This window comes from Epargyreus clarus, unplaced genomic scaffold (genome assembly GCF_041222505.1).
Source record: "Epargyreus clarus isolate Ecla_fem2 unplaced genomic scaffold, WU_Ecla_fem_2.2 ptg000007l, whole genome shotgun sequence".
Taxonomy (NCBI): Eukaryota; Metazoa; Arthropoda; class Insecta; order Lepidoptera; family Hesperiidae; genus Epargyreus; species Epargyreus clarus.
Window position 1 is genome coordinate 4,034,074 of NW_027332215.1, and position 15,399 is coordinate 4,049,472.

Consider the following 15,399-nt stretch of genomic DNA (forward strand, 5'->3'; position numbering starts at 1 on the left):
GACTTTTCCGAGGCGATCCAGCTTATTATATTATAAAAAAGTAGCCCTTAATAATGTTGTTATTAAGCACAAATAGGTGTAGTTGTAGTGCCACCGGAGTCAAACCATAGAAGGATCTACCACCTTTAAAAGTATCCATGTGTGAGCCTCTCTAAATCTTTAGTAGTTTCCCAAACAACCTTACTATAATCCGTTATAAGGACATAACAGTTATTTACAGTTCTTACGATAGAGAAACAACTACAGTAACAACAGCATTAACGTAGAGAAGCTTTAGTTTTCAAATTAGTGTGGTTTTTATGGCAAAGTTATGGGGTAATTGGAATTCAAGTTTACGATTTGACTACGAAATAGCCACTTTCGTATGTACTATAGAGAATCGCGTGTATCGTTAAAATAATAAACCCAATAAAAGACTAACTCATTTCGACACAGTGATAAATATTTTTAGTAGGGATGCGCCGAATATTCGTTTGGTATTCGGTATTCGGCGTATTCGGCAACTGTTTTGCTATTCGTATTCGGCCGAATTATTCGGTTTTAGTGCCGAATATATTCGGTTCGAGTATTTCTATTTTCTTGTATACACGACATTGTACAGGACTAAAACACAAAACTTCTTATATAAGATTTACGTTATATTATAAGTCAAACTCAAATACTATGAAGAATTATGTTGAATGAAGCTAAAAAATAAAGTAATTAAACTTCAAATCCACATTTATTTTGAAATCTCAAGTCAACACATTTATTACTTAATCTATACTTAGTATAGTCAACATTTATTTTAAACCTGAAATCAGTAATCATTTTTAAAACTCAAATCAACATTTTAAAGTGTGAATGAACACACATAACTGGCAAATTGACGACCCGCGTGGCGGAGCGGTCACCATGCCGGTCTGACGCGCAGAGGATCCCGGGTTCGATCTCCGGCCAGAGAGATTGCTAAAAATGATGAATTTAGATTTATGTTTCTGGGTGTTTATGTGTTTGTCTTTGTGTGTGTCCATGCCACCCACGATACAGGGAATCCTAGTGTGGGGCTGTGAGTGTAGAAAGCGTTTTTAAAATTGACAATAAAGAAATGGTAAACCGAATAATTCGGCCGAATATTCGGTTCGGTAAAGGCTAAACCGAATATTATTCGGTATTCGGTTATTCGGTGAAACCACTATTCGGCGCATGTCTAATTTTTAGTATATAAATTTTAAGTACTGATTAATTAAATTTACTGATTTTTTACAACATTGGAGTAACAATAGAGCACCCATTCCACCTGATGATAAGTGGCTACTGCCGTTTATTGACATCTGTAATCAAACCAAGATAACATTAGATTCCTACATGTGGTTGGCGTCAGGTGCGTTGCTTCTCCTGAGGACTAGTTACTACGTCTCAGATACACGTCCTTCTAAGCAGCTTGCTTAATACTGCTATAAAAAGGAATTAATCCGTACTATTTGCAATTAAAAATAAATAAACATTTGTAATTATAATGTTCTGTTACAATAAATCATTATAAAGTGTGCGGGACGACGTGAACAGCTGACTCGGACTCGACTCGTAATTATAAGTTTTTGAAATTGTTTACTTATTTTATAGTTAAGAATAGTTTGTAAGTTCTAATAAATAAAGACTTCATTATGCGTAACACACGATCAGCTGATTAATATTGTATAGTTGAACGGACGATGCGAACAGCTGACTCCAACTCGATCAGCTGATCATAGCGGTAGGACTTAGTTACGTAAACAGCTGATAGTTTTTAATGTTTTTATTATGTTTAATTGTGTTTAATTATTAATAGTAATAGAATAATATGTAATAGAATAGGGAAAATTAGATATAGTATAAGTTTTACAAATGTATTTAAATAAAGATTCGTAATAGTTTATAGGGTATAGGTATAAGTATAATTTTCTTCCAATCCAGCGATAGTAATGTGCCCCTGCACATAAAGCTTCTAGCGTAAAAAATGCACTTGTACTTCTTATCAAAAAGAATAAAAACAGCCCAAATTCGATGAGATTACGTATATTCTATGTATTACAGATATCCTATATCCACCGTGATTCTCCATCATCTCCAAATCGTACTAATAGGTATTGAATTATCATCCGAACTGCATACGCATGCAGAATTTTAATCAATCAGACACCGGGAAGTGGATCAAATTTAACTTGCAAGATTTGACCTGAACATACATTACATAGGTACACACACTGCATGTTAAATAAAAGTTCGTGTACCTTCCTTAAATTAATAACCTTCCTTTTTAGTAATCGGCCAAAATCAGAATCGAAAGCAAGTTTAGTTAAGAGAATACGTAATCCTATATTGATAAGTATTGTAGGCGGCATTGTCAGCTTTGTAATTGAATTGAAACTTCGCACTGATAGCTGATAAAGCTAGCATCTCCTGTTCTTGTTCAGTCGGCAATTATCAGCTTCAGCTTGTCTGCTATTGATTTATTGTCAGGCGTACGTGCATTTACGTAAACCGTAGTTTGAAGTTTACGTTTTTAAACTTGTATCGATTTTATAACCGATTCGAATCGAAGTGCGATTTAAAAAAATCGAGACCTTAAAAATCGATTCTACAAAAATCGATCTTCGAACTTTTTCGGTCTATGCGAAGTAAGCTAACCAAAAAAATTTCGTCAGGAACAATCACTCAAACAAGAATCCGACAGCGACACGAAAATGTGTATAACACATTTTCAAACGACTTCGAAAAAAACGATTTTCGATTTTCTAGGGTGAAATATCGATTCACTGAATCGATCCATTACTGGAGATCGATTAAATTAACCGATTTTTTTGGTCCAAAAGATCAATTGGGTACTTGACAGTTATAATAATAAAATATGAAATATGTTCAGTATGATAGCTTATAAGTAAACATAAATTATGCAATATTTAGTTTAATTTTTGATACATTCTAAATAATCTAATTTTTAAAAAGAAATTTTCAATTTTTAATCTGCATCGATTTTTAATCTGGATTTGCAAATATAATGGGTGTCATGGTGTAATTTACACGGAATGGTGCCGACATGCGCAGGTAAGTGATGCAAAAACACGAAAGCGATGAAAAAATGCGGAGAAATATCGTTTCACTCGTAAATGATCTAAAAACTGCATTCTTTTAATATTTTTCAAACACGAAAATAGATGACAGTGACATTTTAATTGTCAAAACTGGTTACATTTTCTTGTTAGGAGTGAGTAATCTTTACTAATATCTATACTATATCTCACGATTCACAAATAATTTCTGGATTATATTTTTTGTTTAAAGTTGTTATTGTTATCAGTGTACAGTTTTAACTGTGATGTGTGCTAAGACAGCATCAAAATGGGGATAAATAAGACTATTCATAGCGAAGAGCGAACAATGATATTGCGAGTTTTACGTTATACATTATTTTTTTGTACTAATTAGTTTTCATAACAGTCGTTAAAATATAAATTATTACACAGAAATTTATTAAAATTTACATTTCATAGGTATAAATCAACATCTCACAACATGTCATTATATTTTTTCCAGCGGTACGCACGGTACGCACATAGCTCAAATGTCAAAAGCGACTTCACGTTTGACATTCGTCTAGTTGGCTTGGTCGAGTATAGTCGTCACAATTGGCTACTTGACACTTTTTGGGAAACTGTTTGAATGAATTCATATACGTATTAAATATGCCTTTCATTGATCATTTTTTCGAAAAAAGGGCTATTTATTAATAAAAAACATATTTTTATTACGGTAAACGGAACGTTACGCCAAAACAGGCGGTCAAATGTCATTTCGTAGCGTGACGTCAACACATTGAAAATATAGAAATAAACTTCGACGCTACACATACTTCAGGGGAAATTTTGGGAATTATTTAACTTTTATTAGTACAATTGCAAGAATGTCAAATTACAAGGCGTGTGCAGTGACGATGTGTACCAGTACGATCGCTAAATAATAATATCCTAACAAATTTGCTTATACAAGTTGCTAAACCCAAATCTCATAAACGTTAAAGAACTTGCAGATTCTTATATGTTTAAATCCTCTGTTTGCAAGCAATGACATTTTATACTATTTATGTAAGAGAAGTATTATTGAGAAAAAGGAATAAATTTAGTAAATCTCGAGTGATACGTCAATTCCAAATCATTGGAACGGGACGTAATCAAAACAAAACAGCAAGTGGAAGTATTCATATATTTAATATAATATATAGATGTCTATGATAAGAATAGAATTATAAGGTCTATGAGAATTCTATTTTAAGGGCCCATTCTGTACTTAATAGGACACAATTAAAATATTTCATGACTGTGGTATTATTGCTTGTGCATGTGCACTGATTAACTTACAGGACTGTATAATTAAAAATACATAATTTGCTAATATTAGTCTTTTATTTGTTTATTTGGTTTATATGGTTCTATTGAGTACACACAGTAGAACTTTTGTATATATTTATCGTCATATGTTACAGTTACAATAATTACTACAGATCACCTCAAAGCATTCTGAAGCTGTTATTTCCTTCGTTTATATTGAAGCTCTTGCTAAACTGAATTTGTGTGCTGCTTGCGTTAATGCTTTTCTTAATTCCTAAAATTATTTTCTGTAACAACTGAATATTTTTTTTTATCACCGTCATTTTCATAATTAAATCTGTAGTCCATTAACAGCAACTGTATGGTAGTTTTCCTTCCTTCATCTTTTTGAGTAGTTTATGCAAGTAAAGAACTACTGTTTATACACTTTCGAAACTTTTGGTTCCTCACTTCTTCTACAACTCCGCATTAAAAATGCTACTGTATGTTTGCAGCATCCTTGGGAGGCAGGACAGTAATCCCATTTAATACTTTCCTTTTCATATACAATCATAGACACTGTGCATGACATTTGATGTACCTTGTGTTCAGGACAACTTTTACTTTTTATGAAACACAAGCTTGCCATCTTCTTAAACTGCACATACCCTATAGCGTCGTCACTATAATGCTGTTGCGAGGATCTGAAATTATAAATATAACCAATAAATAACCTTAAAGCAGTTCACATAACAATATAAGTATAGTTTAAAAAAGCTTGATAATCACTTAAACATAACCTTTTTTCTATCGGAAGTCGGCTAAGAAATGTTTTAACTGTCCTAAATGATTAAATGTAAAGAATATTTTACTTACGTTGTTTATTTGTGATTTCCATAGGTTATTTCGCGGAAGTTTTTGTATTCATTTTTATTTATTGCATTGTATATCTTCTTTAAGCAGATACACGCTTTCAACTTTAATATAGTGTGGATTTATATCGGTTCACTACATAAATTCAACCAACTCTAAGCGCTCGTTCAGACACGGCGGGAACCGCGCGATTTCAGAATCGCATGGAAATCGCGCGAGTCTTATTTGTATGAGTTATTAAGTAATCGTTCTGACATAACCGCGCGGTTAATCAAGCCACGCGGTTACGGCAACCCAACCGCCAGAAAATAGAATCGCGCTGCTCCCGCGCGTTTCTGTTACTGTGGAGTCTTTACTTCGCGTTCAGTTGCGTTGCGGATACCGCGCGGTTAGCACGTCACAGCTCGTGAGTTTATTAATATGCGTTTCAGAGCTTGAAATATCTTGCCTGATCAGTTCAATTAGTTCATCAAAAGATTTTATTGACATTCTCAAATAGTCAAAAAATTTGTTATCATACATTCTTAAATTGGGATATAACGTTACGAACTGACCATGTACTGGTCGGTCACATAATATTGGATGCACCCAATACCGCCTTTTTCTTTTCTTTTTTTTAAGGAGCAACCACAGTAAACACACTTCTTCGTCGACCTCCATTTTGAAACTGACGTTATTCCTGCACGACAATCGCATAATAACCGCTGGTGTCTGAATAGCATCACAATTTTGCGGTTTGAAACCACGCGATTCGTGAACGCGCGGTTCCCGCATGTCTGAACGAGCGCTAACAGCAAACGATATAATTATTATTTGTCTTGTTTATTATGCGTGTGGTGACGTCACATGACATTTCAAGCAGCACCGTCCCCGTTTTGGAATTTACAACCCACAGATAAAAAATCGAAAATTTCTTTTTAGAAATAAAAATACTTATAGTGTATTTAAAATTAAACTAAATATTGCATAATTTATGTTTACTTATAAGCTATCAAATCGATCATATTTCATATTTTATTGTTATTAGTGTCAAGTACCCAATTTAATAGGCCCATTTTGACACATACCATCGCCAGGCTCTAAGCATGTCAAGCATGTGCCATACAAATCGATAACCAAAGAAACCGATTTTTACGACAAATCGATTACAGCCCTACATCGTATTGTATAGATTACTTAATATTTTGTAAACAGAATATATATTTAATATTTTTCTAAATCATCTAATTATTTAATAAAAAGAAGAAAAGAAAATATATTCTAGTGTCATTTAAAAATTTAATCATGTTTAGAAGAATAAATAAAGCATCGCTCGTAAACTGTATTTTTTTTCGTTTTATCATTCACTAAGAAACAAAGTCTTGTTTATTTTATTTTTGTTATGATGAAAAAGGGATAAATAATTAGTTATTGGTAGTTCTAAGCTTCGATTATTTAAAAGTTAATCGATTATAGTTTCTTTCAAATGCTTTGAAGCCGCAAGCTCTAGCCGTCACGTGGTTGTAAGTTCCCTACTAAAAAGTTAGTTTAAGACATTAATGACATTAGGATGGCATGTGTCAAAATGGGCCTATTAAATTGTGACGACTATAGTATGTGCAATGCACTGATGCACATATTCCCTATTCTTCGCTGAATCGATCTCAGATCGCCATCCCTATTTGACAGTTCTCTCACTTCTCTCATTATCGTCATTTAAAATAACGGACGACCGAGTTGTCACTTGTCACTCATTGAATTTTTGACGCGAGTAAAAAGTTTAGTGTTTTAAAATGTTTGCCGCTAGATACTATTTTGCTTGGAGAATGATAGAGGAAGCAGACCGTCTGGATAGGGAGCGGCGATATTTAAAGAAACGGCGCAACCTATCCCGTATGAACCGCGTCTTGGAGGAGAAATTTATCCAGTTGTATCGACTCTCAAAGAGGGGATTTACCTATTTGTGCGCAGTATTAAGGCAAAATACTGATTTAAAGGAATCACAAAGGATGTTGCTGGAGACTAAGGTAAGATTTGGTTTTCTATAGATACCTAATAGTCACTTGTCGTACAATGTACAAGTTGTTCTATTTCCAGGTTCTTAGTGCTTTACAATTCTACGCCAATGGCGACATCCAGCGTGTCGTTGGCGAAACTAATCAACTGTCGCAAGAGGCTATAAGTCGGTACGTGCATGAGGTCACTGAGGCATTGAATCACCCAAATGTGATTAATAAATTTATAAAATTTCCATGTTCGCCTGAAGATAGACAGCGTGTCACACAAAAGTCAGTACTTAATAATGTATTCATAACACCCATAATTTTAGGGATATATGTTATTTTAATTTAAATAACCTTTTACATTACTTTTAGTTTCTACCACACATATGGCTTCCCTGGTGTCATAGGCTGCATCGACGCATCCCATTTTAGGATAAAGAGGCCTAAAAAGGATGAGGAACACCTTTATTATTGCAAAAAACATTATTACTCACTTAATGTGCAAGTAGTAAGTAGAGGCGTTAATATGAAATTTATATAGCAAGTGACTGAATTATAACATTAACAAGCTTTTATTTTGTCAGGTTTCGGATCATGAGGGCAGAATATTATCGGTCAATCCCAAATTTGGTGGAGCGAGTCATGATACCTTCATTTTTAATAATAGTGCCATTAATACATTTATGCAAACTTTACACCAGAATGGTGAATTAGTTTGGCTTTTAGGTAAACCAATTTATGTAAATAAATAGTCAGATTTTGGTCATTTTATCTCATTTATATTGACTATTACTGTAATTTCTACAGGTGACTCGGGATACCCTCAAAGACCGTGGCTCATGACACCCTACATGAACCCAGCACCAGAATCTATACAAGAATCATATAATAAAGTACACAGCAAGACAAGAGTAATTATTGAAACCACAGTTGGACGTCTCAAACACCGATGGAGATGTTTGCACGACGATAAAGTATTACATTACAAGCCTGAGAAATGTGCAAAAATGATTATTGCATGTTCAGTGTTACATAATATTGCACTAGATTTTAAAGATTTTCTTTCTAATGAAGAAATACATGGTAATTAGAAAATTCCTTATAATATAAACATTTTTAGTATGAAATCAACTTTATTACATAATAAAACATTTTGTCTTCAGATACTCCAGCAATTGATGGGTCTTCATCGTCTCCACATTATGCAGAAGATGACAATATATTGTTCGAGGGTTGCCAAATACGCGACAGGCTCGCTACTAAACTATATGAAGCAAACACATAGTTTTCTTTTTTACTTTCAATTATATTGATATTCATTAATTATTCTTATGTAGTTTTTCTTATTTTTAATTAAGATACCTATTGATTGTGAGGATTGCGAGATGTACCGTCATGAGCATAAATATATATCTATGGGCACAATAGCAAAAATATCAGACCCAAGAATGAGTTCAGTTATATCTGCCGGCACGAACACAGCACAAATATCTGACATTAACAGGCAGCAAAAATATGTAATGATAATGTTCATCAAATAATTGTGAGCACCTTATGAATGTAGCACCAGAGACCACATTAACTGAAAATAATATGTGACGTCAACTATGTGGCAAAAATATCCGACATAATTTATAAATATCTTTTATGTATGTATATCGACCCACCGGTAAAAAGGGACAATGTATTTTGCGGGAGAAATAATATGAGCAAAAAAACACGGTATATTTTTTTTGTATTTTGTTTTATTTAAGTAAAAAATAACATATTTATCTACACACGGTGATTTTTCAAATAGTACTTCAGGGCCAAATCCGAATCTATAATATAAGGATTAGCGAAAAATGCTGAAAGGAGTTACGAGGCCGACTTTGAGGCCTGTGCCAGACATAAATAAATATTTGAACAAAGACTGCTCACGTACATTCTAACACTTGTTTAATTTTTTTAACCTGTCACTGTCACTCATGTCATGGTTTCCTAGCAACTGGACTTTGCGCATGTGTAGCAGGCTCCGCACATATTTGAAGTTTGAACGCTTTGATGAAGTCATGAAGCTACGCTTGAGCACAGTACAAATATCTATATCCTTATACTGGTGCTGGAGGCTTTTCCTTTAAGGACAGGATACATATTTTTCATATAACGTTGGCAGCTAAGTTCCCGCCATTCATTAATTTTAACATTTCGCGTATTAACTAATTTTGTGGCCTACTGTTTCAAATCATTCGAAAACGGATGTTTTGTTCTCTGATAATTTATATTTTTATGTTCGAGTTAATTAAGGTTATTTTTCAGATAATTATTTAGAGTATATAATAAAGTAATGTTGCTTATTTTTATTAAGAAAAATCTTAAACAGCGCGAATTTAGTTGCCAACCTCTTTCTAAGGAAATATTAAAAGAGGATAAACTAATATTGTCACATATTTCTGCTCCGTAAGGTGGTCACAATTATTTGATGTACATTATTATCACATCTTTTTGCTGCCTGTTAATGTCAGATATTTTTGCTAATGTGCCCATAGTCATATATTTATGCTTGTGACTGTACGTAATAAAACTTCAAAGAGACCGCAACATTCAGATTTAAATAAATACCTAGTTAAATAGTAAGTAGTTTTAAATGTAAATATACCTTTATGAGTACAAGACATATACTTATGTAAATAAAATATTTTATTTAAAGCTATTTAAGGAGTTTCTTATTTTTTAGATCTCCAAGGTAAAACCCGGCCATCTCAAAGGTTGACAAAGTCAGCTGTGGTGCCGTGCCCGTGGTCTGATGGTGATAAGCAATGAGGTATTTTAAAAGACGAGTCCCTGAGTTTTCTTGCGCCGCTTCTATCTCCTACTTACAGTTAAGACATCTTCCGAAGTGGTGGTAGAATAAAAACATATGAATTGCATCCCTGCACTTTCATTTCCAACCTTATCACCACTTTCTCTAAAAGACATTAGTCTCATACAGTATCATCATGTGGAATAATTACTCATTTTTGAAAAATACATGGTAATGTAGGACGTTAATAAAAAAAAAATGGTTCTCTTATAACTTATATATTTATTAATGAATTTTTATTTGACATACAATAAATCAATATCATTATGTTGAATAAATACTCATCATTGACTTCGTTAACTTCTGGGTTCGCATTCCCATAGAATAGCCAAGCCGTTTTATAAGTAGTATACAAAGAGCCAAAGTTAAATAAAAACACAAAATAACTTACACAAATGAATGCGTTAAAAGTTGCAAAGTTATGAAAATAGGACCAAAAGAAATCTAATCTCTAAAGTATTTTTGTTAGTTATTTGTATATTCTATTGGAATGCATTCCCTAATTTAAATGTATCCTATGAAACGTTTCTACATAATATCACTTCGAATAATTATTTCTATAGTGTTCATTTTGTTTCATTTGTTCATCACAGAGGAACAACACATGTACCCTGTTGGGTACCTTTTATCTCGCGAAGTAGGTAATAACCTAATCCAATTAATAGCTTATCTATATTTAAAAAAATCGTCAAAATCCGTTCAGTAGTAATAGTATGATTGACACACGAACATCCACACTTTCACGTTTATAATAGTAGAACACACACACGACACAAATTAAACTTTAAAAGAAAATGTTATAATAACATAACATAGTAAAACAGTACCCATATATATATAATCCCTTTCTTCTCATCAGAATCGTCAGGAATCAGGATTAACAATTTTCTTAGCGTGATTTTTAGTATTTAAACTATAACTATAATGGACTCTTTGGGCATAATTCTAACCAACTTTGCACATGTATCAAGAACCAATGATAATTTAATAATTTGATAACAGTTTCCCATTATCCTTATTAGATATATAATTCCCCAATCTATGAGTTTGTCACGGACTACAAAATAAAATAAATAATAGTTTAAAAAACTAAAAAACACGCTTTTATTGCTAATCGAACTAAAATCTACAAAAAAATATTTAATGACACAGAGTTTAAGAAGAAAGTTAGTTATAATTTTTTTAGTTTGAAAGTCAATTATTCTTCTTGTTAATCATCTCGACTAATTGCCCAACAAGGGTCTGCCACCGAGCTATTTCAGTTCTCAAAAGTTCTTGCTCTGCCTGTCGTTCTCTTTCTCGCTGTCGTATGTAATCAGTGGCAATTGTCCGCCACTCAATCATCTCCGCTCTGTGTTGTTCTCGGTCTGCCTGCCGTTCCTCCCGCTCCGCACGTCGTTCCTCCAGCTCCCTCTCTCGCAACTGTATGTGCTCGGAGGCGATCTCTCGGGTTAAGATGCGCCAGCGCTCATCCATATCAGCAAATTGAGCTGACATGTCATCTGCTCTAGAAGCTTGCTCTATTTGCGATACGCGGCGGCGTTGAGGGGCGTTGGGCAAAGGGCGCCGCTGCCGTGTGACAGGACCGCGGCTGTACAGGTGACGTCTTCTAGACTCTCGACTTTCTGGCGACTCCATTTTAGGTCTAGGGTTGGGAGTCGGCAGCCTTACGGGTTCAGGGTTGACATTGGGAGGCGTAATGCTGGGAGTTGTCAAATCCGGTATGATCATTTCCACTGAAAATGTGATATACACTATATTATATATTACTAGCTGACCCGGCAAACATTTGTGTTGCCATATAAATAAAACAATGTTAAGGGTGAAAAACCCTTATCGCTTAGGAGTATGAAAAATAGATAGTAGCCAATTCATAGACCTACTGAATATGATATATAATTTGGTGAAAATCAGTAAGGCCGTTCCAGAGGAGTATGGTAACTAACATTGTGACACGAGAAATTTATATATATGATTATTATTAAACCTATAACCTATATATAATACCGGTGATAGGCTTTCAAATAAGACCCCAAACAGGCGGTGCAAAGTTAAATTGCCAAGAACACTCCTCTAATTTTGTAAAGTTATGTGCCTAATATGAATAAATCTTAAGATTTATAAAGGTGAAGAAAAGCATTGTGACTGTGATTGTGATACCTACATGCCTGTTAGTTCTAAATAAAAGTAAATACTGGAAATTGTCAAGTTTACCAATCTGTACTAGGCCAGTGTGGTGACCCTAGCATAACCTCTCCTTATTCTGAGATGAAACCCATGCCTGTCAGAAACACCGAAATAGATAATAGTATTGATAATGAAGAATAATATACAATACAATAAAACAAGTGGACAGTATATACAATTATATTGTAACATAAAAAATATATTTTAAAAAAATATAAAGAATAATAATACTTATAAAATACATTTAAACAAAGTAACTAATTTGTGAGCGGACAGTATTACAATATTTTTTTTTAAATTTAAATAAATAAAGCATATCTATGTTTATTATTAGAATTAATAATGTCAATAATAATTTAAGATATTATAATCATTTGCTTGAAATAACTTACTAGACTGCATGTGACTGCTGCCACTGGCCTCTTGGTGACTGCTAGAAGGTATGGAGAAATCTACATCTGCTTCATATGCTGAAGTTGGGTGCTGTAATATAAAAACACAATTAAGTATTCTTACATACATTTTTGTGTATATAACCACCACCACCACCAATATATTTTTATTTAAATACATTATTGTGTATTTAAATAAAAATATATTGGTTTAAAAAACTTATTTGATAATGTGCTCTGAATACATATGAAACTAAAATGTTAACAATCACAACCAAACAATTCTGTGCTCACTCCCTCGTTAACACTTTAAACTCAAATCTCTTCATGTTAATTTCATAGTAGGTAAAAATTATTAATATAAACCAGGACATGTTAAATCGACCCCTCTAATATCGTAACCCACAAAAGTACCTTTTCATTTTTATTGCATTAATTGCTTTATTTTAAAATGTTTTATGGACATATTAACATTTTAAAGCATTTTCATAGAGATAATTGAAGAAATGCAGACTATTCACATTTTAGCATATTCGAAACTTTGAAACACTCTCCCGTAAAGTTGTCTTTTTGCATTTACGATATATGTAGGAGGGGTCAGAATATTGAAAATCTAATGATAAGATTGATTAGGTTATTATATCTACCTCTATCCCAACTTCTCTAATGTTTAAGAGACCTGTTGCAGCTTGATGTCCTATAATTAGAAGGACCCGCTGCTCCAGGTCTGAAAGCACCAGCCTACAAGGTGGTCCAGTCCCCCTGGCCGCCCGGTGTATCTTGGCAGCCTTTCTTTTTACATTTGCCTTAAAATCGCTCCACACCTATATATGTAAAGCAAAGCTGTTATTATATGTTTACTACATGCGCTTTGTTTTTAGGATTATTATTAAACATTCACAAAAACCAGGTATAAATGTGGTGCAATGTTAAGAAACAAGGATTATAAATAAGTAAGTCCTTACCCTTTTCCAGCGTTCCCGGTCCCTCGCTTCACCAGTCGCATCCAGATTTAACATGCTTGTCAGTGTGTCCCACTGCTGCACCAGCCGTACTCTGCCCTCGGGCCCATCGGCTAGTTTATTTAAATCGCCGTGTCTAAAAAAATAGCAAATTATACGATTTACTGTAAAGTCCGTCGAAAATCGCCATGAACCTGGGAACTAATCACACAAAAATAGTTATTTATGACAAAAAGTAGAATTGTACTCTTTACTAACCGTTCCATAAACCCCACCATGGCTTCAAATTGTGAGGTGCTTGTCTTCATTTTAATTATTCTACTTTAGCTTTCTTCTCTTGGCTCTTGTGATTGTTATACACAGAACACCTAAACTCTAAAATGTTAGACGCGTTTGAATTTTTTGACAGTTAGAAACTTTGCAGTAAAACTATGTATTTGACATTTATTTAAAGCCGTGGATATAAACCTTTTAGTCCAAATATTTAAAGCGTAATATTGGTTTTTATTAAAAATATTTTTATTTTTAAATTATGTAATGTTGCGAATATGTCTGTTTGTAAATATATATTATAATATAATTATTATTTTTTTTGCGCGGTATAAAGAAAAATACTCAAATCGTAACATGAGATATCTAAATTGACAAAATATCGTTTTATGCTTTACTTCACTTTTTTGCGAATATGTAAGGGAGAAAAAAATCCACGTCACTTGAGCAGAGTTTAACCGCGTAAGTGTCGATCCGCGCCGGGCCCCCGGTATTTGGCACCAAACACAGTTGTTAACCCTTCGGAAGTAAACAGCAATAGTTTATGACACGTTTGTAAAATTACATCGACTTTTTAAACTGGGCGGGCGTCCATTCAACTTTCCCGGCCCTCCGACTATGTTAGTCCGCCTCTGATGTTACGTTTGTTTGTTGGTGAGCTTTTAACAACTCATACTACCGAAGCAAAAGGAACCGACAAATGTATTGAGCAAATGGAACGTACGTACGTCTGGTGTTTCGATAACTCATACTAACGGTAAAACGCAATTATATATATTTTTGATCGACAGTAGACTTGGTCGGTGCAAACCATACACAATTATTAAACATAGTTATCAATGCAATACCGAGAACACGCTATTGACAGTTGTAATAACTACGTATTTTGGGAAACTGGGTATTGAGAGTATTGGCTAAAATGTGGACAACTTGTAATGAGCTGTACCAAGGACCAATCACGGCACGATATTCACGACGCGGATTGGCCGAAATTGTGTGAACATATCGGACGCGACGCTTAGTGCTGTTTCAGTACTAAAATTTTCACCTTTAATTTGTTAGCAATAAGGTATATCTTACCGTCGAGCTGCGATCGCTTCGCGGAAACGTAATGCGTGGTAATAAAATAATATTTTGACTCTTATCTACATTAGAATAAATTCGTTTCTTGATTGAAATATCCTACGTTTGTAACTAAAATTTTATAGTCATAATAATATTTTTTGTTGTAGAAGTTCCTCATTTTCACTGCTTGCGCATGAATATAATTTGATTCGTCAGATTAGGTACTTAATGTTTGTAGTTAAGTTTGTAAATTTGATTAGAAATTTAGATAAAATCAATGAACATACCTATTATCTATGAATATAATATTTAAGTTGTATCGCAACAACCAAACAGTTTACTTTTATAAAACGTTATTTTAATATCAACAAACCACAAACATGGGTTATTTAAAATTTCAAATATCGACCAATACGAAGGTACCTATTAAAAATTTATTTTTAGTAGTAGTAGTTAGAACACGTTTTCTGGTATCTAACCTAACCAGTAGCAGAGTAAAGT

General features: G+C 33.6%; 1 protein-coding gene and 2 long non-coding RNA genes across 7 annotated transcripts; 1 reads left to right on the forward strand and 2 right to left on the reverse strand.

The window, feature by feature from the left end:
* Nucleotides 1-4,402: 4,402 nt before the first annotated feature.
* Nucleotides 4,403-5,349, reverse strand: LOC140743089 (uncharacterized). Its single transcript, XR_012102372.1, has 2 exons — nt 5,202-5,349; nt 4,403-5,029 (listed from the first exon to the last, which is right to left on the reverse strand). It is a non-coding gene; the product is annotated as an uncharacterized LOC140743089 (long non-coding RNA).
* Nucleotides 5,350-9,237: 3,888 nt separating this feature from the next.
* On the forward strand, nt 9,238-10,089 carry LOC140743261 (uncharacterized). The gene is made up of 2 exons (XR_012102426.1): nt 9,238-9,792; nt 9,897-10,089. It is a non-coding gene; the product is annotated as an uncharacterized LOC140743261 (long non-coding RNA).
* A 135-nt stretch (nt 10,090-10,224) lies between these two features.
* On the reverse strand, nt 10,225-14,731 carry LOC140743260 (uncharacterized). Of its 5 annotated transcripts, none has more exons than XM_073074406.1 (7): nt 14,558-14,731; nt 14,232-14,352; nt 13,822-13,938; nt 13,567-13,699; nt 13,249-13,425; nt 12,602-12,692; nt 10,225-11,758 (listed from the first exon to the last, which is right to left on the reverse strand). In XM_073074406.1, exons 3-7 carry the CDS (start codon nt 13,869-13,871, stop codon nt 11,217-11,219), a joined length of 993 nt encoding a protein of 330 aa, XP_072930507.1. In that variant the 5' UTR covers nt 13,872-13,938; nt 14,232-14,352; nt 14,558-14,731; the 3' UTR covers nt 10,225-11,216. The 5 variants fall into 5 exon arrangements, with proteins under 5 accessions (XP_072930507.1, XP_072930508.1, XP_072930509.1 ...); XM_073074407.1 differs by having other exon boundaries at nt 14,590-14,722; XM_073074408.1 differs by lacking the exon at nt 14,232-14,352.
* Between the last annotated feature and the right edge of the window lie 668 nt (nt 14,732-15,399).

Excerpts from the sequence above, each read along its gene's own strand:
- LOC140743260 (XM_073074408.1), bottom strand. The coding sequence starts at position 13,871 with ATGAAGACAAGCACCTCACAATTTGAAGCCATGGTGGGGTTTATGGAA. Across the intron at positions 12,693-13,248 it reads TTAGAGAAGTTGGGATAGAG|CACCCAACTTCAGCATATGA; the intron begins GTAGATATAATA and ends TTTATATTACAG. Across the intron at positions 11,759-12,601 it reads CAGCAGTCACATGCAGTCTA|TGGAAATGATCATACCGGAT; the intron begins GTAAGTTATTTC and ends TCACATTTTCAG.